Source organism: Cervus canadensis, chromosome 5 (assembly GCF_019320065.1).
Source record: "Cervus canadensis isolate Bull #8, Minnesota chromosome 5, ASM1932006v1, whole genome shotgun sequence".
Classification (NCBI taxonomy): domain Eukaryota; kingdom Metazoa; phylum Chordata; class Mammalia; order Artiodactyla; family Cervidae; genus Cervus; species Cervus canadensis.
The window spans coordinates 70,067,882-70,094,960 of NC_057390.1; the positions used below are offsets into that span (position 1 = coordinate 70,067,882).

Consider the following 27,079-nt stretch of genomic DNA (forward strand, 5'->3'; position numbering starts at 1 on the left):
AGTTGGGACCAAAGTCTGGGGCTTTCGAACTCCTTGCCTACTGTTCTTTCCTAGTTTTCTAACATGCTGACCCAGTAAGAAATTGTTACTGTAGAAACATATGGTAATTGAACCATTGTTTGAACCCCTTGGATAGGTTTAGAATCAAGAAAGAACATTGAGTAGCTGTAACTTGGTTGGTTGGAAAATAGAAGGGAGGCAGTATAATGTGACAGAAGGAAAACTGGACTAAAACTCAAGAGACACCAATTTACTTTTCTGTAAAATGGTGATAATAAAACTCATCTTAATTATCTCAGGATATTGTTTAAGGATAATGTATCTAAAAGTGCTTCTAAGAAGTTGAAAGTGAAGTCGCTCAGTTGTGTCCGACTCGTAGCGACCCCATGGACTGCAGCCTACCAGGCTCCTCCGTCCATGGGATGTTCCAGGCAAGAGTAATGGAGTGGGTTACCATTTTGTTAGGATGCTGTAAATACTGTATCCTAAACTTTCAGAATAAAGTAGGTCATGTCATAAAAATGTACATTCCACAAAGCCTGGAGCAGTCTTCTTTGTTCTTCACTGAGTTCTCTGTGCCTAAAATAGTGGCTGGAACATGGTAGGTATTTAAAATGCATTGAATTACTGAGTGACACTAAACATCTAGGCCTTGCCCCTTCTTCTGTTTGTTTTTCCTTCAGTAAATAGCATAGGTCCCATACCTGCAGTTCCCAAGACTTCCACTAGATGTCAGGCATATTTCCTCAATGGGGCCATTGTATTTCTCTTCTGGCGAGTTCAGAATATTAAGTAAACAAGATTTTTCAAATAAATCTCAAACAAACAAACAATTTGCTCATCATTAGCGCAGTAGCAAGTTTCCTTCTAAGTCTTTGAGAGAAATTAGTTGTTTCTTTTGGTCAGAACATTTTTGTGAAACTTCTAGTCCTTGATGTCTCTGATAAACTTCCTGCTAGCCTAATTCAAGCAGTTGGCTGATGCTTAGCATCTAATTATCTAACCACATAATTCTTATATCTAATTTCTTTAATTAGTAGTTCATCATCATTACATTTGAGTTTGTGGTTATTTGTTTCTGAGAGAAAGCAAAACTTCTGATGTTGGCTTGGTTTGTTCCTCTAAATTCCAGCAGGGAAGGGCAGGACTGGTGTCCCATTGGATAACCTGTGACTAATCTATTGTTTTAAACAGCAGTCGGCAGACTGCAGCCCACAGGCTAAATCTAGCCTGTCATCTGTTTGTATGGCCCATGTTTTTTTAAGAATTTAAAAAAAAAATTTTGAATGAATAGTTGAAGAGAAATAAAAAGAAGAATATTTTGTGAAAGTTATATGAAATTCAAATTTCAGTGTCCATAAATAAACTTTTATTGGGACACAACCATGCTAATTCATTTTGTTGTTGTTGTTTAGTCGTTAAATCATGTCCAACTCTTTTCAACCCCATGAACTGTAGCCTGCCAGGCTCCTCTGTCCATATATTTCCCAGGCAAGAATACTGGAATAGGTTGCCATTTCCTTCTCCAAGGGATCCTCCTGACCCAGGGATCGAACCCACGTCTCCTGTGCCTCCTGGATTGGCAGGCGGATTCTTTACCACCCAGCCACCAGGGAAGCGCACTAATTCATTTACGAATTGTCTGTGGTTGCTTTTGGGCTACAGTGGCAAAATTGAGTCTCTGTGACTGAAACTGTATGACCCTCAAAGCCTAAAAGTACCTTTTATCTGGCTCTGCACAGAAAAAATTGCCAACTGCTACTCTTAAAAGAAGAATTGATAAAAACTGCAAATTTAGGGCAGTTTGTGCTTCTTGTTTTTCTTTTTTTCTGAAGGCTCATTATATTCTTTGGTTTGATGGTCCAGGTTTTTTTTCCCCACCCAAGTGTAAAGGTTAATTTGGTAACATCTTCTGTTAAAGCATTTGGATAAAGTTTGTTACCTAGAAACCAGTCTACCTTTTTACTGTTTCTTGCTCTCTCTATATATGTAAATATGTAGCATGTTTGCACAGCTAAACCAACCAGTTTTCTTCACATCCTTTATCAAAACAGAATTAACTTAGAGAATTTAAAAAAATTGCTAGATTTTAGAATAACACTTTAATATGGCTCTTAATTGTCCTATTTTAACCCCTTTTCTGTTTAATACTGACTTAGACTATATATATGAGCATTACCTTGATTTAATCAAGCCTGTCCTCTTTGTTGTTTCTTTTCTAAACATAGTTTGTTCTTATATTGAATCTATACTTGTGTTCATATACAGGTCATAGTTTATTTTTTTTGTTGTCATTTTTTGTTTTTTTGAAGTTTAGACAGCTATGCATCAAACATCTGGTGCTTTCAGTGTTTGCAAACTTTTTAGTATAATGTGAAAATTCTGCCAGTTTTGTTCTTATTCATTGACGTTAAGTAGATCAGTAGAAATTCACCAGACCAGAGATAATATAAGACTATCTGTAACCCTCTGAAAAAAACAGGTCTAACTTCTTATTTATGTCGTTTAGTTTTAAGCACATATTTCTGACACTTCTTTTACAATGATGGATGAATTTGGAATTGAAACGACTTTTGTGGCAAGGGTGCTTCTGGCTAACTGTCCTGTGCCGAACCAAATGCTTCAGTGTTTGCAACTTTTTTTATGAGCCGGATTTGGTTTTTTTCAATGAGAGTTATTAACTGCCTTTGCTATAGTCCAAAATAAATTGTAGAATTTATGATATTGATAAGTTGATCTGGATTGAAATAATTTTCTTCTACAAGTATTTGCTGAATGTGAATTATGAGTGGGGCTCTGTGCTTGGTGCTGGGGAGAGTCTTATTTGAGGAAACTGGCAAGAGGGTGCTTTCTCTTAGATTCCTAGGTGAATCTGATGTTCTGTTCACTTGAAAGGAATATCATCAGATCATTCTGGGTATCTTGGTCTCCTGAGGCTGAACCTATTTGGAAGGTTATAATTTTGAGCTGTTTCCAACATGCAAGTCTTATACTTTGGCTCTTAGATCATAGTTCATCTGGTATTAATTCTGTCTTGCATTTTGCTGTAATGATTTGGGAAAATCTAGGCATGGTGATGTAATCTGCTCACGAGTGGGCCATCAGACACCTAAAATTTCAGGTCTATCTAATTTGACCTTTTCAGGAAAGAAAAAGCTGATTTTTGTTCTATTTAGATAGCCTAAAATGTGAAGGCTCTTATGGTTCTCAGGTCACAGCTCATCTGACACTAATTCTGTCTTGCATTTTGCTGGGATGAGTTTGAAAACCAAGCAGCTGAGGAACACCAGATTCTCTTAGCCCCTTGAGCTTCGCTCAGTTCTGCTTTTGGTGTGGTCTGCTTGGCTCCATTTCAGGCTAAACGTCCCAGATTATCTTCCTCTTCTGGGATTTGCGTGGCTGGCCCTGGAAGTGTCTCTCTCCAGAGAAGACAGAGGGAGCACAGAGAGCGCTGGTACCAAGTGGTCTGTGCCATGACTGCTCACGTGTCATGTAAGATGGTCCCAGAAATGGGATAAAGTGTCTGCCTGAACCTCAGTGTGTGTGTGTGTTTTGGGGACAGAAGGTCTTGCATATACTCACAAACCTGCACATGTAAGTATATATGTATACTTCCTGCGTGTGTGTGATAGAGAGGGATGGTCACATGAACAGCAAATGTGGTGATTGATTATGATGCAGTAAGGAGAAATGGCTTTATTTAATACAACAATACTCAAGGTTTAATTCGAGGAGGATCATCACTTATAAGTGGTTGTGACTTTGGCCTGCTCAGTTTCACCCACCCCTTGGGATTTTTCTCACTCTGTTTACCACTGTACTGCCATAAAATCCCGTTTTTAAACTCTAACATTGCCCAAGCACAATCCATCAGTTTTCTTTTTTTTATTATGGTAAAATATAGGTAACATAAAATTTACCATCTTAACCATTTTTCAGTGCACAGCTCAGTAGTGTTAAGTGTATTTATATTATTGTGAAGCAGATCTTCAGAACTTTCTCAACTTGCAAATCCGAAACAACATATCCATTAAACATCAACTCCTCTTTTATTAAGAGCCTCTGGTAACCACCATTCTACTTCCTGTTTCTACAAATTTGAGTACCTTCAGTTCAGTTCAGTCGCTCAGTCGTGTCCAACTCTTTGCGACCCCATGAATCGCAGCACACCAGGCCTCCCTGTCCATCACCAACTCCCAGAGTTTACTCAAACTCATGTCCATTGAGTCGGTGATGCCATCCAACCGTCTCATCCTCTGTCGTCCCCTTCTCCTCCTGCCCCCAGTTGCTCCCGGCATCAGGGTCTTTTCCAGTGAGTCAACTCTTCGCATGAGGTGGCCAAAGTATTGGAGTTTCAGCTTCAGCATCAGTCATTCCAATGAGCACCCAGGACTGATCCCCTTTAGGATGGACTGGTTGGATCTCTTTGCAGTCCAAGGGACTCTCAAGAGTCTTCTCCAACACCACAATTCAAAAGCATCAATTTTTCGGCGCTCAGCTTTCTTCACAATCCAACTCTCACATATCTGGATACCTCATAGAAGTAGAATCATATACTATTTGCCTTTATGTGACTGTCTTATTTCACATAGCATAACGTCCTCATGGTTCATCCATGTTGTAATATGTGTCAGGATTTCCTTCCTTTTTAAGGTTGAATAATGTTCCGTTGTGTGTATATACCAAGTTTTGTTTGTTTATTCCTTTGCCAACAGATATTTTGGCTGTTCTGATTAATGCTGTAAAGATAGGTGTCTAAATATGTCTTTGAGACCCTGCTTTCAATTCTTTGGGTTATATATCCAGAGGTGGGATTGCTAGATGATATGGTAATTCTATGCTTAATTTTTGAGGAACCTCCATACTGTTTTCCATAGTAGTTGCACCGTTTTACAATCCCATGAACAAAGTATGAGGGTTCCAATTTCTCCACATCCTTATCCACACTTCTTATTTTTTGGGTAGTTTTTTTTTTTTTTTCCAAGTTAGCCTAATGGGTATGAGGTAATAGAATATTGTGGTTTTGATTTGTTTTTTTTTTTAAACAATTTTATTGAGGTATAATTTACATGTCATGAAAGTCACCCACTGTGACAGTTAAATAATTTTTAGTAAATGAATATAGTTTTGCACCCATCACCACCATCCAGTTTTAGAACATTTTCATGGTTTGAAAAAATTTCCTTACACCCATTTGTAGTCAATCCCAGCTGCCATCTGTAGCCCCAAGGTAGCCACTGATATACTTCCTGTTTATACAGTTTTGCCTTTTCTAGAAATTTTATATGAACAGAATCATATGTAGTTTTCTGTCTCTGGTTTCTTTCACTTAGCATAGTATTTTTGAGGCTTATCAATATTGTAGCAAGTATCAGTGTTTATACATTTTCAGTGCTGAAAATATTCCATTATATTATGAATAGACCATGTTTCATTTATCCTTTCACCTGTTGATGGATGCTTGGCTCATTTACAGTTTTTGACTCTTATGAATAATCCTGCTCTGAACATCTGTGTCTTTGTGTGGACATATGTTTTCATATGTCTCTTGGGTAGATACCTAGGAGTAGAATTGCTGGGTCATGCAGGGTAAGCATATGTTTAACATTTTAAGAAACTGCTGAACTGTTTTTGAAAGTGACTGTACCTGTTACAGTCCCACCAGCGTATCTGAGAGCTTCAGTGTCTCCACAGTCTTACCAGTGCACTGGGTAGATTGTCGATCTTTTGAATTTATAGCCATCCTAGGCAGTGAGTTGTGGTACCTTATTGTGGTTTTAATTTGCATTTCCCCAGTGACTAATGATGTTGAACACCTTTTCATGTACTAATAAACTGTTCATATATTTTCTTTCTATAATTACCTATTTATATCTTTCACCATTTAAAAAGATGATTTAAATAATCTTTTTTTAGGGTAGTTTTAGATTTACAGAAATGTAGCTAAGATAGGACGAGTTCCCATATACTCTGGGCACAGTTCCTGTTAGCATTTTACAAATGAACCAATATTGATATTATTATTATTATTAATTGAATTCCATGCTTTATTGGGATTTCATTAGTCTTTTTTTCCTAATGACCTTTTTCTGTTCCAGGTTTCCATCTGGGGTACCATTACGTTTATTCCCCATGCCTCCTTAGGCTCCTCTGGTCTGTGACAGTTTCTCTCACTCATTTAATAACTGGTTGGTTTGTTGTCTTCTTAGGAGTTTTCAGAGTTCCTTGGAGAAGGAAATGGCAACCCACTCCGTGCTCTTGCCTGGAAAATTCCATGGATGGAGGAGCCTGGTAGGCTACAGTCCATGGGATCGAAAAGAGTCGGAGACGACTCAGCAACTTCACTGGCACTATAGTTTACTCATTATTCAAACTGTCCCCAGCAAATAAGTTGAATTAAAAAAAAAACAAATGACCAGAGTTCCTTACATATACTGGACACAAGTTCTCTGTCACATATATAATCTGCAGGTAATTTTTCCCAGTCTGTCTTATCTTTTCATTTCCTTAACAATCTTTTGAAAAGCAAACATTTTCATTTTAAGGGAGGCCACTTTATCAATTTTTTTCTTTTATGGATTATTCTTCTTCTGTCATATCTAGGAAACCTTTGCCTAACCCAGGAGCACAATGATTTTCTCATATGTTTTCATCTAGAAGTTTTATAGTTTTAACCCTTACATTTCAGTCTGTAATCCATTTTTGTGTTAATTTTGAACTAATTTTTGTGTATGATTTAAGGTAAATCCCTTTTTTGCAGGTGAACTTAATTATCATTTAATTAGGTAATTATATGAGCGCTATTTGCGGAAAGACTGTCCTTTGCACCTTTGTCAAAATCAGTTCACTCTAAATTTAAGGGTTTATTTCTAGACCTTCAGTTCTATTTCATTCTATCTGTTTTTATGCCAGTACTATTTGATCTTGAATGCTATAACTTAGTAGTGAGTTTTGATTTAGGATGGTGTAAATTGTCTTCTTTTTCAAAATTATTTTGGCAATTGTAGATCCTTTTAAATTTCAGGATTCAGCTGTCATTTTTAACCAAAAATCCTGCTGAGATTTTGTTAGGGAGTCCATTAAATATGTAGATCAGTTTTCTTCCTCTGTTTCCCTTCTCCCCACACTTACCCCTCTTCTCCCTAGTCCTTTTATTTGTTGGTTGGTAGGTTTTTGTTTTGTTTTGTTCTCTTCTGTGTTTGCTTTTGAGTGGCTAATCTTGTCCAGAGCATACTTACTTTAACAGTGCCCACAACCATAGGTATAGTCCCTTTGGTTCGATTCATTTTTACCTCCTGATTTAATGCTAATGTTCATGAAAAATCCTTTTGAGATTGTTTTTTTAAGATATGAGTTTTTTGTGTAAATGTTTAGTGCAAATCACCTGTTTCTGAAAGGGTGTTAGATGTTTGTAAAGAAAATTCAGAACTCTAAGTATCTATGAATTGGTGGTTTCTTATTATACCTGTTCTATAATGTGGGCTTCCTTTGTGGCTCAGCTGGTAAAGAATCCACCTACAATGCAGGAGACCTGGTTTTGATCCCTGGGTTGGGAAGATCCCCTGGAGAAGGGAAAGACTACCCACTGCAGTATTTTGGCCTGGAGAATTCTGTGGACTGTATGTGTATAGTCCAAGGGGTCACAATGAGTTGGACATGACTGAGTAACTTTCACTTTCACTTTCATAATGTAACCCAGTTCTTGTTTGTTTGTCCTTGTCTCTTCAGTGACTTCCCATGACACTTAAAAGCCAAAGTCTGTCCAGTGGTCTACAAGGTCCCATAAGCTCTGGCTCCTGGCAGCCTCCTTGACTTCATTTCCAACCACTTTCCTGTTGGGCTCTGTACTTTTTTCTTACTCTGGTTTTGTTGTTCCTTGAAAATGCCATGTATGTTCCTACCATACTTTGTGCTGCTGTTTTGTTTGCCCAGAATACTCTTCATCCTGATGTTCACATGTCTCATTCCTTTACTTCATTCACATCTCTCCTTAAATGTGAGCTCCTCAAAGAGACTCTTCTTGACTGTCTCTAAAATAGCACTGCCATCACTGTTATGTGACATTATACATTTTTGTATTTGTCTATAATCTATACTCCACTAGATGGTAAGCCCTTTGAAAACAAAAGCTTTGTTTCCTGCCATATCTCCAGGGTATAGAATGGGCCTGGCAGATAGCAGACCGTAAATATATATTTGTGGAATGAACAAATGCATGTGTATATGCTCGCAACTTACTAATAGCAGTGATCTTCGTGAAGCATTCAAGCTGCATAAGAAATTATATCAGTATGTGAGGATGAGGCAGGTCTTTTTCTTGTGTTTTTACAGAGCTAGAGCTGATAATATCAACATTTTGGGGTTGGAAGCCATGATCCTCCAATTCATTATGATTACTAAGAAATCCTTGAAAAGTAATCATTCTTATTAATACTGGAGAAATCTGCTTTTCTTTGAGATTCATCTCTCCCCTAGCTAAACCTGGGGTACACTTGTAGCATAATTTCAGATTTTGAACCTCAGAAGTTTATTTCCCTGAGTTGAATTTCTTAGTAGAATGTATATACTGTGATCTGGTTGCAGTTGAGGATAATTTGAATGTTTCTTAGCTCCTTAATAGGTCTTATCCACTTTTGATTACTGCCTGTGTTTAGCACCTATTAAATTAGCCCTTTACCATTCTCCTTAAACCTCACCTCTATGTACAGAGTTGACAAATCAATCTTCTCGAATATGCCTTTGTCATATTACTTCTGTATTTTAAAATCTACAAAACTCCACTGCCTATAGATTTAAGGCGGCACTCCTCAAGCTGGAATTCAAGGCCCTGTGTAATCGGGACCTACCTTACTTTTGAATCTTATCTTCTACTGCTGAATTATGCAGGATAAAACCTCCACTTTGGCCAGGCCTCCTTCCCAAGCCACAAGGGAAGTAGGACTCCTTCCTACTCTTTAAAACTTTTATCTCGTCCCATATCTCTGAGCTGGCTCAGGATGTCCTAGCCCAATAACCCCTTTTCCTGAATGCCCTTCTTGCCCCTTCCAAACTTTCCACACTTTGTATATCCATGGGCCAAACTTGAATTCTGCTCCATTCATGAAACCTTTGAACCACAGAGGCAGCTAACTCATATGGATCTCTTCTTTCCTTACTTAGATTCTTTTTCTTTTAACATGATCTTTTACTGAGGTATAGTTGATTTACAGTGTTAGTTTCAGGTGTATGACATGGTAATGGTTTAGTCACTGAGTCGTGTCTGTCTCTTTGTGACCCTTTGGACCGTGGCCCACCAGGCTTCTCTGTCCACGAGATTTCCCAGGCAAGAATACTGGAGTGTGTTGCCATTTCCTTCTCCAGGCTTATTTAGGTTCTTTTAGCTCTTGTTTGTGTGTGTGTGTATGTAATTTTGTTTTGCTTTTTTGTTTTCTGGCTTTTGGGCTATCTTAGTTTCCCAACCAAGTGTTGAACCCATTGGAAGCACAGAGTCTTAACCACTGGACCTCCAGGAAATTCCCAGCTTTTGTCATTATATTAGTCATTTGGGCACATAGTAAAGTGCTCTCTCCTTTAAGGATTTCTTGAGTGTGTATTGAACCTGGATTTCTTGAACATCATAAACACCTCCTTTTTTTTTTTCCCATTTATTTTTATTATAAACACCTCCTTTACACCATCAGCTTCTTAAGGTCTAGGATTGTATACCCTGAGTACCTGGCATACTCCAGTGTTGGGGGGACTAACTCTACTGATGTGTTGTGCTTCTGGAGTACAGGGCCCAGTTGTAAATTAAAATTAAATTAGGTTAAATTTGAGAAGTTTCTTGTCTCTCTCTGATTCAGGGTCACATTGTCAGACCTTACTTGTTTATCTGACATGACTTTGATATGATCTTACTGAGACTTTGGAAGGCAATTAAAGTTTACTCAGATTGTAAAAAATCTGTAAATTTTTATTAGCTTTTGGAGAGAGGTTCTTATTTTACAACTTAAAATAATCTTAGGGATCAAGATAAGGTTAAAGTAAGACATGTTCTTTTTGGTTAAAAGGACCTTTCTTTTAACCCTCATCAAAATGTCTACAAACAATAAATGCTGGAGAGGGTGTGGAGAAAAGGAACGTGCTTGCACTGTTGGTGGGAATGTAAATTGATAGAGCCACTATGGAAGACGGTATGGAGATTCCTTAAAAACCTAGGAATAAAACCACCATATGACCCAGCAATCCCACTCCTAGGTTTACACCTTGAGGAAACCAAAATTGAAAGAGAAACATGCATCCCATTGTTCATTGCAGCATTGTTTACAATAGCTAGAACATGGAAGAAACCTAGATGTTCATCATCAGTTGAATGGATAAAGAAGTTGTAGTATATATACACAATGGAATATTACTCAGCCATAAAAAGGAATGCATTTGAGCCAGTTCTAATGAGGTGGATGAACCTAGAACCCTTTATAGAGAATGAAGTGAGTCAGAAAGTGAAAGATAAATACCGTATTCTGTACGCATGTATACAGAATCTAGAAAAATGGTACTGAAGAATTTATTTACAGGGCAGCAGTGGAGAAACAGACATAAATAATAGATATATGGACATGGGGAGAGAGGAGGAGAGGGTGAGATGTATGGAAAGAGTAACATGGAAACTTATGTTACCATATGTAAAATACATAGCCAATGGGAATTTGCTGTGTGGCTCAGGGAACTCAAACAGGGGCTCTGTGTCACCCTAGAGGGGTGGGATGGGGAGGGAGATGGGGGGGAGGTTCAAAAGGGAGGGGAGATATGTATACCCATGGCTGATTCATATTCAAAAAGGAGGGAATGTATGTATACCTATGGCTGATTCACGGAGAAGGCAATGGCAACCCACTCCAGTACTCTTGCCTGGCAAATCCCATGGACAGAGGAGCCTGGTAGGCTGCAGTCCATGGGGTCGCTAAGAGTTGGACACGACTGAGTGACTTCACTTTCACTTTTCACTTTCATGCATTGGAGGAGGAAATGGTCACCCACTCCAGTGTTCTTGCCTGGAGAATCCCAGGGACTGGGGAGCCTGGTGGGCTGCCGTCTATGGGGTCGCACAGAGTCGGACACGACTGAAGTGACTTAGCAGCAGCAGCATGGCTGATTCATGTTGAGGTTTGACAGAGAACAGCAAAATTCTGTAAAGGAATTACCCTTCAAAAAAAAAAAACTTAAAAAAAAGGGAAAAAAAGAATGAGAGAGGTGACCTCATTACAGATTCTACATAATTAAAAAGATATCCATAATATTTCCTTTATCACCATATAAAGAAATTCAACAGCTTAAAAGAAATGGAAAAATTTTCTGAGAGACAAAAACTACCAAATTTCATTCAACCTTTGTAACCCCGTATCTTTTATAAAATTGATCATTAAGAAACCATCCTTCAAAGAAAACTCCAGGCCTATCACTTCACTGGTGAATTATACCAAAGTTTTAAGAAGAAACACCGGCTCTACACAAATTCTTAGAAATGAAAAGGAGAGACTACTTCTCAACTCATTGAGATCATTGCTGCCTGATTCTATAACTAGCCAAAAATATTACAGGAAAAGAAAACCACAGCCTATATGTCATTATTACATATTTAAATCCTGAGCACAATTTTAATGAAGCAAATGCAGCCGTAGACAAATACATCATAATCAAGTGGAGTTTATCCTAGGACTACCAGCTGATTTAACCTTCAAATAGCAATCAATATAATTCAGATTAATATCATTTAAAATTATATAATCATTTCAGTAAATGAAGAAAAATCACTGGAGAAAATCCATCATTCATTCCTGATAAGAATTTTCTGAAAATGAGGAATAAAAGAAAACATCTTCACCATGAATGATTTCTAAGAAAGACTTACAGATACCATTGTCCTTAATGGCAAATGTCTGAATGCTTTGCTCATTTATATAAGAAATAAGACAGATGTGTCTACATTTACCACTTAAACATGGTACTCAGTGTTCTTGCTTCCAGGACAGTACAGCAAAAAATAAAGCAAGAAAAAGTAAAAAACAAACAAAAAAACCTTTCTTTTTTTGTCTCACTTATTTTTTCCCTTATGGATAATTTAATGGGATCATTTTAAGGGTAAGATTGAATACATTGTCTCCAAACCTGAATTTAAGAAAATATTCTGTTAGTTTGTATTGAAGATTCTTCGTCATTGGTTTTTCGCTTTTTTAGTATAATTCTTTTTGGAATGTAAGTGACTTCTTTATTCTCTTTAGCCATTTCTTCCAAGCTGTCACCACCTCATGTTTAATTCTGTATAAGCCCAGCTGTTATTTTTCACTCATTTCCTGTGTCCAGTTTATTACAAGAAAAACATTCTTGTTAAGAGCTTCTCCATAGATTATTCTGAAATGAATATTTAGTGTCTTCATTTTGAGAAATTGATTAAACTACCATTGATGTTATCTGTCTGAACTCAGTCTTTAAATCTAGAACTGATATAACATGTAGGGATAAAATTGCTGCTGACAGATTGGATGTGGGGTATGAGAGAAAGAGAGAAGTCAATTTGGCCTGAATGATTGGAGGGCTAGACATGGGGATACCTATAGGTGAACAAGTTTGAATAGAATGAGAGCTCCATTTGGACATGTTGAGGTTTCTTTGACACCAAATAGGGATGTCAAATAGGCAGTTTATCTAAGTCTTGAGGACATTCATGAGTTTGTTGGTTGTTTTGTTGTTGTTGTTGTTGTTGTTTTTAATACCTTTTAATTTAATTTAATTTAATTCCCTCCCTCCCTCCCTTCCCACCCTCCCTTCTTTTCAATGGAGAAGAAAAAACATGTAAGGGTCAAACCCTGTTACTAGTTTCTTACTTCTTTAGATGATTCGGTGAATTGATTTTTAAAAAATTCTTTAAAAACATCTCCAAGTACATGAGACTTTGGGGAATATTTTTTGATGCTTTCTGATATTATCAAGTTTTGGTCAGAGGTGGTATTCTGTATGATATTGATCCTCTGGTAGAGTTATTTCATGTAGGGTCAGGCATCTGAACAATTTTTCTAAACATCCTCTGTGTGCTTAAAAAAGATTCTCAGGTTAGTACTGAGTGCAGTGCTCCCCCATATTCCCATTAGATCAAGCTTATTAATTATGTGTGTAGAAAAGATTAAATTTAATTTAAAAGTAAAAATGTTCTAAGTGGTGATTATAGATGAAATGCCAGCTGGCTTAATATTATGGGAGAAGCTTGTGGTACATTTTCCATTGAGAACATTAGACACAGAGGAGTTATTTATGAACACTTGGGACAGAATGACCATGATGTATTCTGGAGTATTGTGTGATGACTCAGAGAACCTTTAGTGATGATGAAAACACTGATGTCAGAGATGTATTTAAAGAGTTTGGATGAAATTGAGTCATCAAAATGAAGCAAAGTTATATTTGTAATTTATTGTGATCTTAAAATGTTAAAAGTGGCAGTGGAAGAGGGCGAGAAATAGGAAAGTAGGAGAAGTGGCAGTAAGCTTTTGATATTTTTCTCTTTTAAAAACAGGAAAAGCAATCCCATATGTAAGGTGACCTTTTTCCAAGGAGGATCTCCAAAACTAGCTTGAACATGCAAACCTTTAAATGGATCAAGTCAGATGTCTTGTTGCTCTGGGTGCCCTGCAGTAAGTTACAAGTGAAAAAGTACTGGTGGGTCCAAAAACTTAACATCTTTGAAATGAAAAATATTCTCGACCCCTTATAACACATCATCAAAGTTACTTTCAGTTCCCTGTCTACAACAGCATCCTTTAGCTTCCTGTGACTACATATATTTGTCATTTTCCCCAACATTTATATGGGAACAGAGGAGAAAGTCTTCCCTGGTGGCTCAGACTGTAAAGCGTCTGTCTGCAATGCAGGAGGCCCGGGTTTGATCCCTGGGTTGGGAAGATCCCCTGGAGAAGGAAATGGCAGCCCACTCCAGTACTCTTGCTTGGAAAATCCCATGGACAGAGGAGCCTGGTAGGCTACAGACCATGGAGTTGCAAAGAGTCAGACATGACTGAGCAACTTCACTTTCACTTTCAGAGGAGAAACAATGAAGACCTTGAGTGGAGAAGCTGTAAGAGTACCATTATCAACTGTACTTCTCCTCTGGGGATTCCAGCAAACCGTGCCCGCAGAGGTGTGGGATGTGAAATGGAGCGCATGGCATTGACAGAGACCCCAGTTAGAAAGCTACCTAAGAAACCTTCATGGTCTGTTGTTGAATCCTTACACAGTGTTTAGACCTAGAAACTTTTTCAAAACCAGTAATATCAGATATTAATTAAGGATTTCTGTGTAATTGCAGAGAGTAATGGATAATTTATCCATATCTCTGAACCTTCAGACATAAAGCAAACTAATCTACTTTGAAAAAGGTTTGTAGTGAGTTTGAAATCAGGAAGTATGTATCCTGCAACTTTTCTTCTTTTGGAAGATTATTTTGGCTATTCTTTCTTGTATTTCTGTATGAACCTGTGTTGCACATGCATGCACTCAGTTGTGTTCGACTCTTTGCGACCCATGGACTGTTGCCCACCAGGCTCCTCTGTCCATGAAATTTTCTCAGGCAAGAACACTAGAGCGAGTTGCCATTTCCTTCTGCAAGGGATCTTCTCGACCCAGAGGTCAAACCTGCGTCTCTTGCATCCTCTGCATTGGCAGGTGGGTTCTTTACCAGCTGAGCCACAACTTGTCCATTTCTACGAAAAAGAGAGCTGTGGTTTTGATAGGGATTGTGTTGAATCTGTCAATCAGTTTGGGGAAAATTACTATCTTCACAGTGTTAAGTCTTCCAGTCTATGAATTTGGAATGTTTTTCCATCTTCTTTAATTTCTTTCAATGATGTTTTATAGTTTTCACTGTATAGGTTTTGCATTTCTTTGATTAAATTTATTCCTGAGTATTTTATTCTTTTACATGCTATTATTAGTGAAATTATTTTCTTGATTTCATTTTCAGATTGTTCACTGCTAGAGCAGTGAACAATCTATAGAAATAGATCTGGCTTTTTATATTGACTTTGCTTAGAGCTGGCTTATTAGCTCTAATAGTTATTTTAGAGAGAGAGAGAGCTAATAAACCATCACATCAGCCAAGTCCCATCACTTCATGGCAAATAGATGGGGAAACAGTGGAAACAGTGGCTGACTTTATTTTTTGGGCTCCAAAATCACTGCAGATGGTGATTGCAGCCATGAAATTAAAAGACGCTTACTCCTTGGAAGGAAGTTATGACCAACCTAGACAGCATATTAAAAAGCAGAGACATTACTTTGTCAACAAAGGTCGATCTAGTCAAGGCTATGGTTTTTCCAGTAGTCATGTATGGATGTGAGAGTTGGGCTATAAAGAAAGCTGAGTGCCGAAGAATTGATGCTTTTGAACTGTGGTGTTAGAGAAGGCTCTTGAGAGTCCCTTGGACTGCAGGGAGATCCAACCAGTCCATCCTAAAGGAGATCAGTCCTGGGTGTTCATTGGAAGGACTGATGTTGAAGCTGAAACTCCAATACTTTGGCCACCTGATGCGAAGAGCCGACTCATTTGAAAAGACCCTGATGCTGGGAAAGATTGAGGGCAGGAGGAGAAGGGGATGACAGAGGATGAGATGGTTGGGTGGCATCACCGACTCAATGGACATGAGTTTGGGTGGACTCCGGGAGTTGGTGATGGACAGGGAAGCCTGGCGTGCTGTGGTTCATGGGGTCACAAAGAGTTGGACACGACTGAGCGACTGAACTAAACTGAACAGTTTTTTGGGGGGTAAATTCTTTTAAGGTTTTCTATATATGAGATCATGTCATCTGCAAATAGAGATAGTTTTACTTCTTCTTTTACAGTTCAGATCTTTTCGTTTCTTTTTCTTGTCTAGTTGTTGTGGCACACCTTCACTATTGAGTGATAATTTGGGTTTAAAATCTAGCCGAGGAATGTTTTCCCTTCATTCTTTGAAGATATCATTCCTCTATTGTCTTGTAACCAGTTTTGATAGCAGTCTGACTCTCCTTCCTTTTTGTTGACTCTCTCATATTTCGCTAGTCACTTTTACAGTTTTTAAAATGCCTTGGGTAATCTGAAGTTTCACTCTAATTTACCTGGATAAAAACTTTTTTAAGAAGTTTATTTGTATTTGTTTTACTGCTCAGAGAATTCTTACTCTCTAGAAGCTCATGTCTTTCTTTGAGTCTGAAAAATCCTCAGCCATTTTCCGTGTTGGAGACTGTTGCCTCTCCTCCATTCCCTCTGGTCTCTCTGGAACTCAGAGTACAGACATTAAAACTGGATTTAACTCTCATGTTTCTTTCTTCTTCTTTTTAAAGTGTATTTATTTTTGGCTCCACTGGGTCTTCGCTGCTGTGCATGGGCTTTCTCTAGTTGCAGTGAGCAGGGTCTGCTCTCTAGTTGAGGTGCTGTGGCTTCTCTTGTTGCAGAGCATGGACTCTAGGGCATCACGGGCTCAGTAGTTGTAGCACACAGGCTTAGTTGCCCCACGGCATGAGGAATCTTCCCAGACCAGGAATCAAACCCATGTCCCCTGCATTGGCAAGTGGATTCTTTACCACTGCACCACCAGGAAGGTTCAGTTCTCATCTTTCTTGATTTGAAAAAAAAGGTACTGCCAGCCTTTAGCTGTATTCAGGCTTACGTTCAGTCTCTCTGTGCATTTTTTAAAAAATCTCAGTAATTATGATTTTCATTTTTTAAAAATGAGGATATTAAACATACTCATTTTAAAGACTTTTTTTAGATGCTCTGTTTTGTCTGGTTTTTTGGGGGGTAGGAGGGTGGGAGCAGGTTTTGATTAAGTTCTTCCAACCTCCTCAGAGGTGGCCTGCAGTCCTGTGTGTGGCTGGTGGCAGTTTAGCACAGCCTTGCTCACCACAGTGGCTTCTTGTTTATTTTCTTCCTTGGGTGATGTGTCTTCATTTTTTTTTTTTTTTTTTAAGGAAATTTTCCCTTTTTAAAAAATGTTTGATTCTAGTTATGCATGCCTCAATTAACTTTTATATCTTTAAATCATATTTCTTTGGTACAGAAGGGTGAGCTCCCAACATGTGCTCAGTCTACCAGTTTGAACCAGAAATCCCTAGACTACACCTTCAGCTGCTTTATAATTCACTGTCATAGCACTGTCTCCAAAGGTCTCTGTATGGCCTTTTCAACAGAGACTTTGATACACATTTAATGAGTGGTGTGTGGTTCTTTATTCCCCTGGCAAACTCCCTAATGTATTAGGGCATTTAAAATTACCTTTAGATTCTCTTGGCCCAGAAATTAAATACCAAGGCTGATTTAATAGGCAAAGTTGATCTGATGCATTTAGTACATATGAGAAAGACTCCTGTTTTCCTGTACCCAGGTAAATGCCTGAGAACATTATTTACTCATCATTATTCCTCCCACTCAAGAATTTTTACCATCCCAAATGGCCTGTTAGCTATCCTTCTTTGACTTCCCTAGCTGGACATCTTTTCCATTTGAATTCAGTTCAGGTGAGCCTTTCACCAATTTGTACTTTTGGATTTAGCTAACACATTGTTTCAAGTAGATTGGAATGAAAAATAGAATCATAAAATCATAAGAATAAGTTCATTATTGAAAAATGTTGGTTGTTCATCCACTATGACTTCCCTGATGGCTCAGACGGTAAAGCGTCTGCCTACAATGCAGGAGACCCGGGTTCAATCCCTGGATTGGGAAGATCTCCTGGAGAAGGAAATGGCAACCCACTCCAGTATTATTGCCTGGAAAATCCCATGGATGGAGGAGCCTGGTAGGCTACAGTCCATGGGGTCGCAAAGAGTCAGACACAACTGAGCGACTTCACTAACACTTTCTTTCTTTCATCCACTATGGGCTAGTCATATGTTAGATATGCAGTGTGAACACAGAGGTGGAATAAACCCTGTGAGCCCAGCTCTCAGGAAGTTTACAGCCTCTCGAGTGAGGCCAGTCAAAAAGTAAAGGCTAAAGAGTAATTGTGAACCGCGACAAGGACTCTACAAGAACAGAACAGGATACTGTGAGTGAGTACGGAAGAGGCTTCTCTTTTAAATTTTGTAGTCAGAAAAGGGGTTTTCAAATTTTTTAAAACAACATTGAAGGCTTCCCTGGTGGCTCAGCGGTAAAGAATCCACCTGCTCATGCATTAGACACGGGTTTGAGTCCTGATCTGGGAAGATCCCACGAGCCACAGAGCCTGTGCTCTAGAGCCCAGGAGCCGCGCCTACTGAACACACCTGCCACAGCTACTGAAAGCTTTGCGTCCTAGAGCCAGTGCTCCACAGTTTGTGTGAACTCCTATGGAGAATAGATGGAGAAGGCAGTGGCACCCCACTCCAGTACTCTTGCCTGGAGAATCCCATGGATGGAGGAGCCTGGTGGGCTACAGCCTGTGGGGTCGCACAGAGTCGGACACGACTGAAGTGACTCAGCAGCGGTAGCATGGAGAAAAGAGTGGAGCTGCTCTTATTGAAGTGAGTGAGTGAGTGAAAGTCGCTCAGTCGTGTCCGACTCTGTGACCCCCATGGACTGTATAGTCCATGGAATTCTCTAGGCCAGAATACTGGAGTGGGTAGCCTTTCCCTTTTCCAGGGCATCTTCCCAACCCAGAGATTGAACCCAGGTCTCCTGCCTTGCAGGCAGATTCTTTACCAGCTGAGCCCCAAGGGAAGCCCAAGAATCCTGGAGTAATATCCCTTCTCGAGCAAATCTTCCCGACCCAGGAATTGAACTCGGATTCTTTACCAACTGAGGTATCAGGGATGAGGTTGACACCTAATCCCCTTGCTCTCCTCATTGGTTTACTGAAGCACCTCATGGAATCCTTTAATGCCCAGGGAACACATTGTGAAAACCACTGTTCTAGAACCAGCCTCCTTCTTTTCACAGACTGATTAGCTGAGGCCCAAAGGGCTTCATAGCCCAGAGTCAGAGGCATCACTTCATCTGCTTAGTACCAGAACTGGATGCTGAACCTGGTTCTCCCACACTTGTGTTCTTTCCACTCTCTGCTGCCTCTTCTTCCCCTTTGATGTGTTTTTATTATAAAATGAAGGCATTTCCATCTCTGGTATTCTGTAATCCCTTTTTTCCCCTCCTGAAATTAATTTTATCCATTGTTGTTCACACTGCCCTTCACTTTCTGTGCTCATTCCTCTTGTTTGTCCTCACAACTCACAGCTTTGAAAGATGTTTTCCTTTGCTGTTTTGTTTTTATTATATTTCTATGCCAAGCATTTGAACACTTGCATTTATTTTTTTCTTTAGAATTTTATTATTGATATCAAAATGTTGATGTTAACCAGCTAGTGGTCTGATTTGTTGGGTTGCCTTTTCTCGCCTCTTTGTTCATCTCAAATGATAGAGTTCTTTCCCAGGCACCTAGGTTGTTAGTCTGGCTTTCATTCTGACTTACTCCGTTTTTAGTATAAATCCTTGTGTATCTTTTACAGTTTTGTCTTACTTTTGTTTTACCGTGGCAGAAAAGTTCAAGGCCTATGTTTGAGTGAAGTAACAGGTTTGTCCAGAACGCCTGGGAAATTTAGGGAGATCGGGAAAATGAAGATGGGTTAGGAGACTCAGGCTGTAGTGTCTGGGTAGTGAGTATAGAGAGAGGAAGATATCTGTTCTAACTTGGGATTCTAGTAGAGGCTTGATGATCTGTGGCCGAATGGTAGCATGAGAGCTATGCTTGGGGAAGTAATTTTAACCATGAGAAATCCAATGAGCAACAGCTTAAAAGTGCTCTGGACACTGGTGGACTAATAGGAAAACCTTTACAATATTTGAGTTACACTAACCAAATGCATGCTGAAAGGTGGTGATGCCAGTGGAGATGGAGACCAGGAACAGATAGATTTATGAGCTGTTGGGTAGATGAAGTAGAAAAAGAGGCCACAGGATGACTGTGAGTGTCAGGAACATACTCATCACGTGAGCGCCCTGCTGGAGGTGTCCCTGACAGCCCACTGTTCAGCCTTTCTCTTTCAGCTGCCCTCTGATGATACGCCTTTATGAAGTAAGGAGCTCTTTGGATCTCAGGGGTAGGTATACACCATGGTTCTGCTTTTCTTTTTTTTTTTTCTTTCTGCTTATGTTTCCATGAACTCCTCTTCAACAAAACAAAACAAAATTAAGCCTTGCAAATTCTTCCTACCTCCCAAATGCTACCTAGCTAGATGGCTTGGCAGACACAGTACTGCTAGCTGCTTTCTTATCAAGCAGTTGGCAATTAGGAGAGGCCCTAAGAAAAGAGGTAGGGGGGTGCTCCTTAATATCCCCGTCAGAATGGAATCGTCGACTATGTTAATTAGGTCACTGGTTTGCAGCAGAACTTGGATGCTGTTGCAGGAGGGTGTGTTTCATGTTGAAGCATCTAAGGAGTGGTTCCTACTCTTGCACTCATCTGCCTTCCTGTCACAGGCTGCATTCGACTGCTTGATGGACTTGCTGACAGAGTGCAGACGTGTGCTCGCCTTGTAATGAATTGTTCTCTTGTACCTGCTTTTTCCCAAAATGCTCTGTGGGATAAACTACCTTGTAGAGAAGATTCTTCGTCATGTGATTGTTCTGTTTCCTTAGAGACAACAGCAGTGCAATGCATTAGATGCCAGATCCATAGAGAAAGAAGAAGCGTTTGCTACAGAACGTAAAGGTTTGATAGCTTTTCCTTGCCTTTATGTTTTTGCTGCTTGAGCTGCTGGGCTGATGATGATTTTGTTTATTTTAGGCAGGATGCTAGAGCCTCTGGAACTTCCCAACCAGTTATTTTAAAGAAGGGAAACCCATTGTATCTTCTCTTGCATGGTTAATTGCAAAAATACATTAAGAGTCAGCCTTTCTTCCATAATATGTATGTTTCCATTTTTAAAAACAGGTTTCAGTAATGAGCATATGAACAGGTTAGGAAATGACATTGCATCATGCATTTCATTGGCCTCTCTGAACAGTAACTTGTTAAAGCATTTAAGTTGTCGTCTTTTCTCACCTTTCTAGAAATACAGAAGTTGACGTCTAAAAAGTACTGGCAACTTCCTAAGTTTAATGAACAAGGAGAACAAAGAAGGAAAGATTCAAAGATTCATTGTGGAAAGGTTTTTAAAATAAAATAGTATTTTTCTGAGACTTCTCTAGTGGCTCAGATGGTAAAGAATCTGCCTGCAATGCAGGAGACCTGGGTTCGATCCCTGGGTCAGGAAGATCCCCTGAAGAAGGGAATGGCAACCCACTCCAGTATTCTTGCCTGGAGAATTCCATGTACAGAGGAGCCCAGTGGGCTACAGTCTCGATGATTTAATTATCTCATTTCTAAGAACTTTTGCCTACTTTTTCAGTATAATCATATTAAGTTGAGCAATACTAATAAGTAGTTTGCTAATTATTGCCTCATTTTACAGTTCTATCCTTTCCCAGAGCTAGAACAAGATACTTGGCTTCCTCTGGGTGTCTCTCAATGCTGTCTAGTGGTGAAAATTCTGTATAAGAATGTGTTTGTGGTGAACCTTTCCTTCCTGAGAAATACTTCATTCTAAGTCTTATACCACAAATGGCTACGTTGAACTGCCAGAAATAGGAATGAAGGCATGTGTGTCTGTTGCTAGGTCTTTTTGACATTAATGGATTAGTTGCAGTGTGTTTAGATTAGAAGTTGATTTTGGAAATTTTAAGTCTTTTTTTTTTGGTTAATTAATTGTCAATAACCAATAAAGTAAAATGTACTTCCCTAGAAGTCAGAGAAACCTCACTGTAAATATGTAACATAATATCTATGCTATGCTTATAGTATCATATGGTTATTTTCTAATAGTTTTCCCAAAGGCAGTTCCATTGGCTTGTTTAACGTCTTTGCTTTGGCGGATAACCCTGGAACCTAGTGGAGTAAAGGAGATGGTTGGTCTGGTGTGTGTGTGCTCAGTCACTCAGAAGTGTCTGACTTCATGAACCTTTGGACTGTAGCCCTCCAAGCTCCTCTGTCCATGGGGTTTTTTCAGGCAAGAATACGCAAAGGAAGCCAAGAATCTTGTTCTAGCTCTGCCATTTCCTCCTCCAGGGAATCTTCCCAATCCAGGGATTGAACCCACATCTCCTGTGTTGTAGGTGGATTCTTTACTGCTGAGCCATCGGGAAAGCCCAGTTAGTCTGGTACATAGACATAAATAAAGACCAAAATATCACACCACTTAAGGAGGTTAAAAATGATCTGCACTTGTCATAACCATTGTCTCAAGGCAGGGTGCTTTTAGAGAAAGTAATAGAGGGGATTTATTCTTCCCTGAGAACTCTAATCTGAAAAATTCATGTGGGCAGTAGAGAGATGCCTGGGTTAGGATGGTGAATCTGTGGCTTTGATCTGTTTGGTGGCGTCAGAACCAGGTAAAACTGGGCTCCAGTGCTGGTACTCTCACTTCATAGTTTTGTGACCTTAAGCATGTTAATTATCCTCATTAACCTTTCTCTTTTTATTTTTAAAATAAGAATACCATCATGAATAGTAGCATTAATTCCAATAATGTATCTGAGGACCTAGCTCAGTGCAAATGCTCATACTTAGTAAATGTTCGTAGTTCATCACCCCTTCCCTCCCAACCCTCTGCAGTGTTCTGAAAGGAAATATATGTAAACTATACAGCAAATCTTGCAAATGTTAACTTCATGGTATTTTTTTTAATAAGTGTATTCAATAACCTTTTCTGAATTATTATTATTATTTTGCTATTTTTTTGGCCATGCCACACAGCTTCCAGGTTCTTAGTTCCCCAAGCAGGGATTGAACTGCCCACCCTCAGCAGTGAGAGTGTGGAGTCCTAACCACTGGACTGACTGGACTGCCAAGGAATCCCCCCTTTGTGGGATTTTTAATATTCTTTTTGCTGTCCTGGTCTGTGGTTAATTATTTAAAATAATTACATTGTAGTCCTGTTATAAATTATTTTACACATTTTTTATTGTGAATGATTATCAAATTATATTTGACCTAAAAACTGTAATATGTTAAACTAAAATATAAATGTCTATTGTTGTGAAGACTAACTATGAAGACTAATTGGAATATAAACTTCATGTGGGCAGGGACAGTGTTCACTTGTTTTTGTTTTTTTTCTCAAAGCCCCTAATATTGCTAGGCATTAGTTAGCCATGGATTTTTGTTTGTGTACTGATGTGACCTTTGTTTATTTAAATGGAGTTTGTAGTAATCAGAAGGGCTTTATGGGATACTGAAATGTCAAGAGCCATTTCTCTCATTAAAAAAGTGAGAAAGAGGACTTCCCTCATGGTCCAGTGGCAAAGACACCATAGTCCCAATGCAGGGAGTCTGGGTTCGAACCCTGGTCAGGGAACTAGATCCCACACGCTGCAACTAAGACCTCGCACAGCCAAATAAATTAATTAATTAAATTTTAAAAAATTTCTTGTAAGAGTGTGACTTTGGCAAGTCTATGAAGAAAGACATTCCAGGATAAGTACCTAGAGAGAATTTGAAAGTGGGGGCTTAGAAGAAGCAAATAAACAACTTGCTTGAAAGATGTAGAGGGAAGTATAATTTGATGGAGAAAAGAATGAAGTAGTTTACAGTGTGTGAAGTAGTTTACTATATGACACCATACAGTCTTAATGTATGGTGGTATCTGCTACATAAACTTAAAGATGAGAAAACTATGATTAAAGTGAGTAAGGGAGATAATTTCAAAGGCAAAACAGGTATCCAGGGTTGTGGGCAAAATAGCTGGCTGCAAAATTATAGTAAGTGATTAAATATACTTAACTAAAAATGGTTGAGTACCTATGTAAAGCATTATTGTGGGGAGTACAAAAAAGTAATCAAGTAAATGAAAACATATTATTTTATTTATAGCACAATAAAATCTTTTTTCCTTGCACAGTAACAGTAATGAACAGACCAAAACATCTGGTAAAAAGTCCCCACATGTGTGGTTGGCAGCTGACTGTCAAGACAAAAGAGAATTGCAGGACTGTGACTTTAACCTCTGCAGTTAAAGAATATTCCAGGAGGAAGAGCAAGATAATGAGCAAATGCTTTTAAAAGTATAGTGCAGGGATAAGTATCTGTCTGTCTGGGTGACTTCCTACAGAAGAGGTACACCAGAGGGCCTACAGAAAATGACAGTTACCCAAGGTGTCACTCGTCCTCGCAGGCTTCAGACTTGGCTTTCTTCATGTACCCCTTCGTGTGTGCATGTTAAGTCACTTCAGTCCTATCCAACTCTTTGCGACCCCATAGACTATAGCCTGCCAGGCTCCACTGTCCTTGGGATTCTCCAAGGACTGGAGTGGGTTGCCATGTCCTCCTCCAGGGGATCTTCCTGACCCAGAGATTGAAGCTGCAGTCTCTTACGTCTTCTGCATTGGCAGATGGGTTCATTACCACTAGTGCCACCTAGGAAACACACATACCCTTTGACTCACTCACAATTTTTAAGTAGAAATTGTGCTTAAACAACAGTATTATGTTTTCACATCCTTGGTTAGAGAGTATTATCGGGAAATTGTTTACCCCTGAATCTCAGTCAACTTAGAAAATAAAAGCAAGTAATCACACTCAGTTTTGGTCTGAAGCCAGGTGTTAGTTTTTTGTTTTTTTTTTTTTAATCAGTAGTCTGGCTGATATAATAAGTAATTTCTTCACTAAACGCATTTATTTTGTTAGGCTGAGATGAAGATTTCAAAAGACCTTTGAAATTAAGGTTTGATTTGAAAGTCATTTTAATAGAGATATATTTTTGAAGGAAACCATTCATATGAGCATACCTAGTCTTCCTTGGAACAGCCTGCTGCTGCTGCTAAGTCACTTCATTCGTGTCAGACTCTGTGTGACCCCATAGATGGCAGCCCACCAGGCTCCCCCGTCCCTGGGATTCTCCAGGCAAGAATACTGGAGTGGGTTGCCATTTCCTTCTCCAATGCCTAGAGGTGGCTAAAAATGAAACCAAATAGTTTGAGAAACATTTGTAATACAGAGTTCTAAGGGGAAAGAATAAATCACCCAAAACCATACCCTAAGACTATTATCATTTTATCTTTCCTATAGAAGCAACTTTACAAGAGCTATGATCTAACATCGTGCTATTGGTTTTATTTTATATATATATATTTACTTTTATTTATTTCCTTATTTGACTGCACTGGGTCTTAACTGCAACACATGGCGTCTCTGATCTTTGTTGCTGCACCTGAGATCTTTTTAGTTGGGCATGCACTCTAGTTGCGGCATGTAGGCTCTAATTCTCCGACCAGGGATTGAACTTGGGCCCCCTTCACTGAGCACACAGAGTCTTAGCCACTGAGCCACAGGAAGTCCCCATGCTATTGATTTTAATTTATAGACCAAACAGTCATAAGTTTTTCTAAAACTAGAGCAAGGATGATAGAGCTTCTGCACCATAATGATTAAGAATACAGACCCAAGAGCTGTGCCGCCTTGGTTCACACCCTGCTTCTGCCGCCTGATTTGGCTGTGACCTCAGGTGTGTTACTTCTCTCTGTGCCTTACTGTCTCCATCCGTAAAATAAAGGTAATAATAGGATCTGCCTCCTCGATGGTTGTGAGATTTCTATGAGCGAATCTATGGGGAATATTAGAATTGAATCTGGCAGGTATGAAGCACTCAGTATTACTATTGTTATGAAAGGCACTCTCCACTGTGTTGATTCCATTATGAAATCACAGATGAAAGCATGCTATAGCTACAAGCATACCTACCAAATATAACAGCTAAAAATGTCATTATTCCATTCTCGGAGAAGAGTCTCACTGCAGCTAAATATAACAGAAAGGTTACTTCTTACACACTCTGCACACGACGTCATGCTGACTCATGATCAAATATTTCCTGAAAGCCTAATCTGTGTCTCATAGTATGCCAGGTGCTTGTAATACAGTGATAAAAAACCACGTACATTTCCTGCAGTTTAGTAGAGGAGATAATGTAGACGGATCTAAAATGTTTTATTTCCTTTCTTTTTTGGGAATGTGGAGGTAGGGATGTTGGGGGGTTGTGGAAGCTTGGATCAACTCAAACCATTTAACAGGTCTTTTTTCTGCTAACAGTCTCAAAGTTCTCTCTAGGTTTGTAAAAGACTTTCCTTTGCAGTTTGCTTTCTTAGTGATAACAGAAACAGTACAACCTCACTTTAGAAAACTTGACTCGGTATAGTAAGTTTTCTTTCTTTTTTTTTTTTATACATATTTTTAAAATATTAAGCATGTTTTTCTCTGAAAATCAGAAAAAAATTAAACTTGAAAAACTGGAGGAGGACAGGAAAGTATAAATAGGCGAGAAAAATAATGCCCATAATTCTACTTTTCTTAACATTTTGATATATTTCCTTCAGATATTTTGCTTTACACATCATATTATTTAGCTAAGATCAGGTGTGTATATGTATAAATAATTTTATCTTATTTTTTTTTTTTCTCTTCACGAATTTGCGTGTCATCCTTGCGCAGGGGCCATGCTAATCTTCTCTGTATCGTTCCAATTTTAGTATATGTGCTGCCGAAGCGAGCACAATTTTATCTTATTTTATAGGATTTTTATAAAGATAAAATAATGTTTTAAAGCTCTAACCACTGTCTAACAGATGCATATCAAACATTTAATAATTGTTAGCTAATATAGTTATCTTATCCTTCTTTTTACCTCTTACATGATAAGCTATTTCTCTTGTAATTGGAAGGCTCTTCATAAGGATTATTTTTTAATGATAGCCTGATATACTATATTTATTGATGTACTGTGGTTTACTTTTCCTTTCCCTCATATTTGAATACTTTAGATTTCTTTCGGAATTATTCTGTTATAAATATTTTCCTAAATATTTTTAACTGTAAAATTATCTTTACATTTCTGATTAATTCCTTGGAATATATTCCTAGAAAGGGAATTAGGAGTCAAAATGTTTGAACTTTTTAAAAGATCTTTGTGGAGAAGGGAATGGCAACCCACTCCAGTATTCTTGCCTGAAAAGTCCCATGGACAGAGGAGCCTGGCGAGTCACTAGACAAGCATGCATGCAAATTTAACTGAA

At 38.7% G+C, this 27,079-nt stretch overlaps 1 protein-coding gene and 1 non-coding gene across 15 annotated transcripts in view; one reads left to right on the forward strand and one right to left on the reverse strand.

The window, feature by feature from the left end:
* Positions 1-27,079, forward strand: part of DTNB (dystrobrevin beta) — a 233,742-nt gene that overhangs the window by 125,317 nt on the left and 81,346 nt on the right. For 3 of the 14 annotated variants that reach the window (XR_006269517.1, XR_006269516.1, XR_006269518.1), the window contains exon 10: positions 20,024-20,076. The exons of 10 other annotated variants lie outside the window; for them this stretch is intronic. Coding sequence is in view for 1 of the 4 variants with exons in the window: in XM_043469177.1 (XP_043325112.1) it covers positions 20,024-20,076; positions 20,615-20,685 (124 nt within the window). In the remaining 3 variants the exon portion in view is untranslated. Of the gene's footprint in view, positions 1-20,023; positions 20,077-20,614; positions 20,688-27,079 lie in introns of all 14 variants that reach the window. One more of the 14 variants, XM_043469177.1, reaches the window with a different exon arrangement.
* Positions 26,454-26,560, reverse strand: LOC122442729. Its single transcript, XR_006269725.1, has one exon. It is a non-coding gene; the product is annotated as a U6 spliceosomal RNA (small nuclear RNA).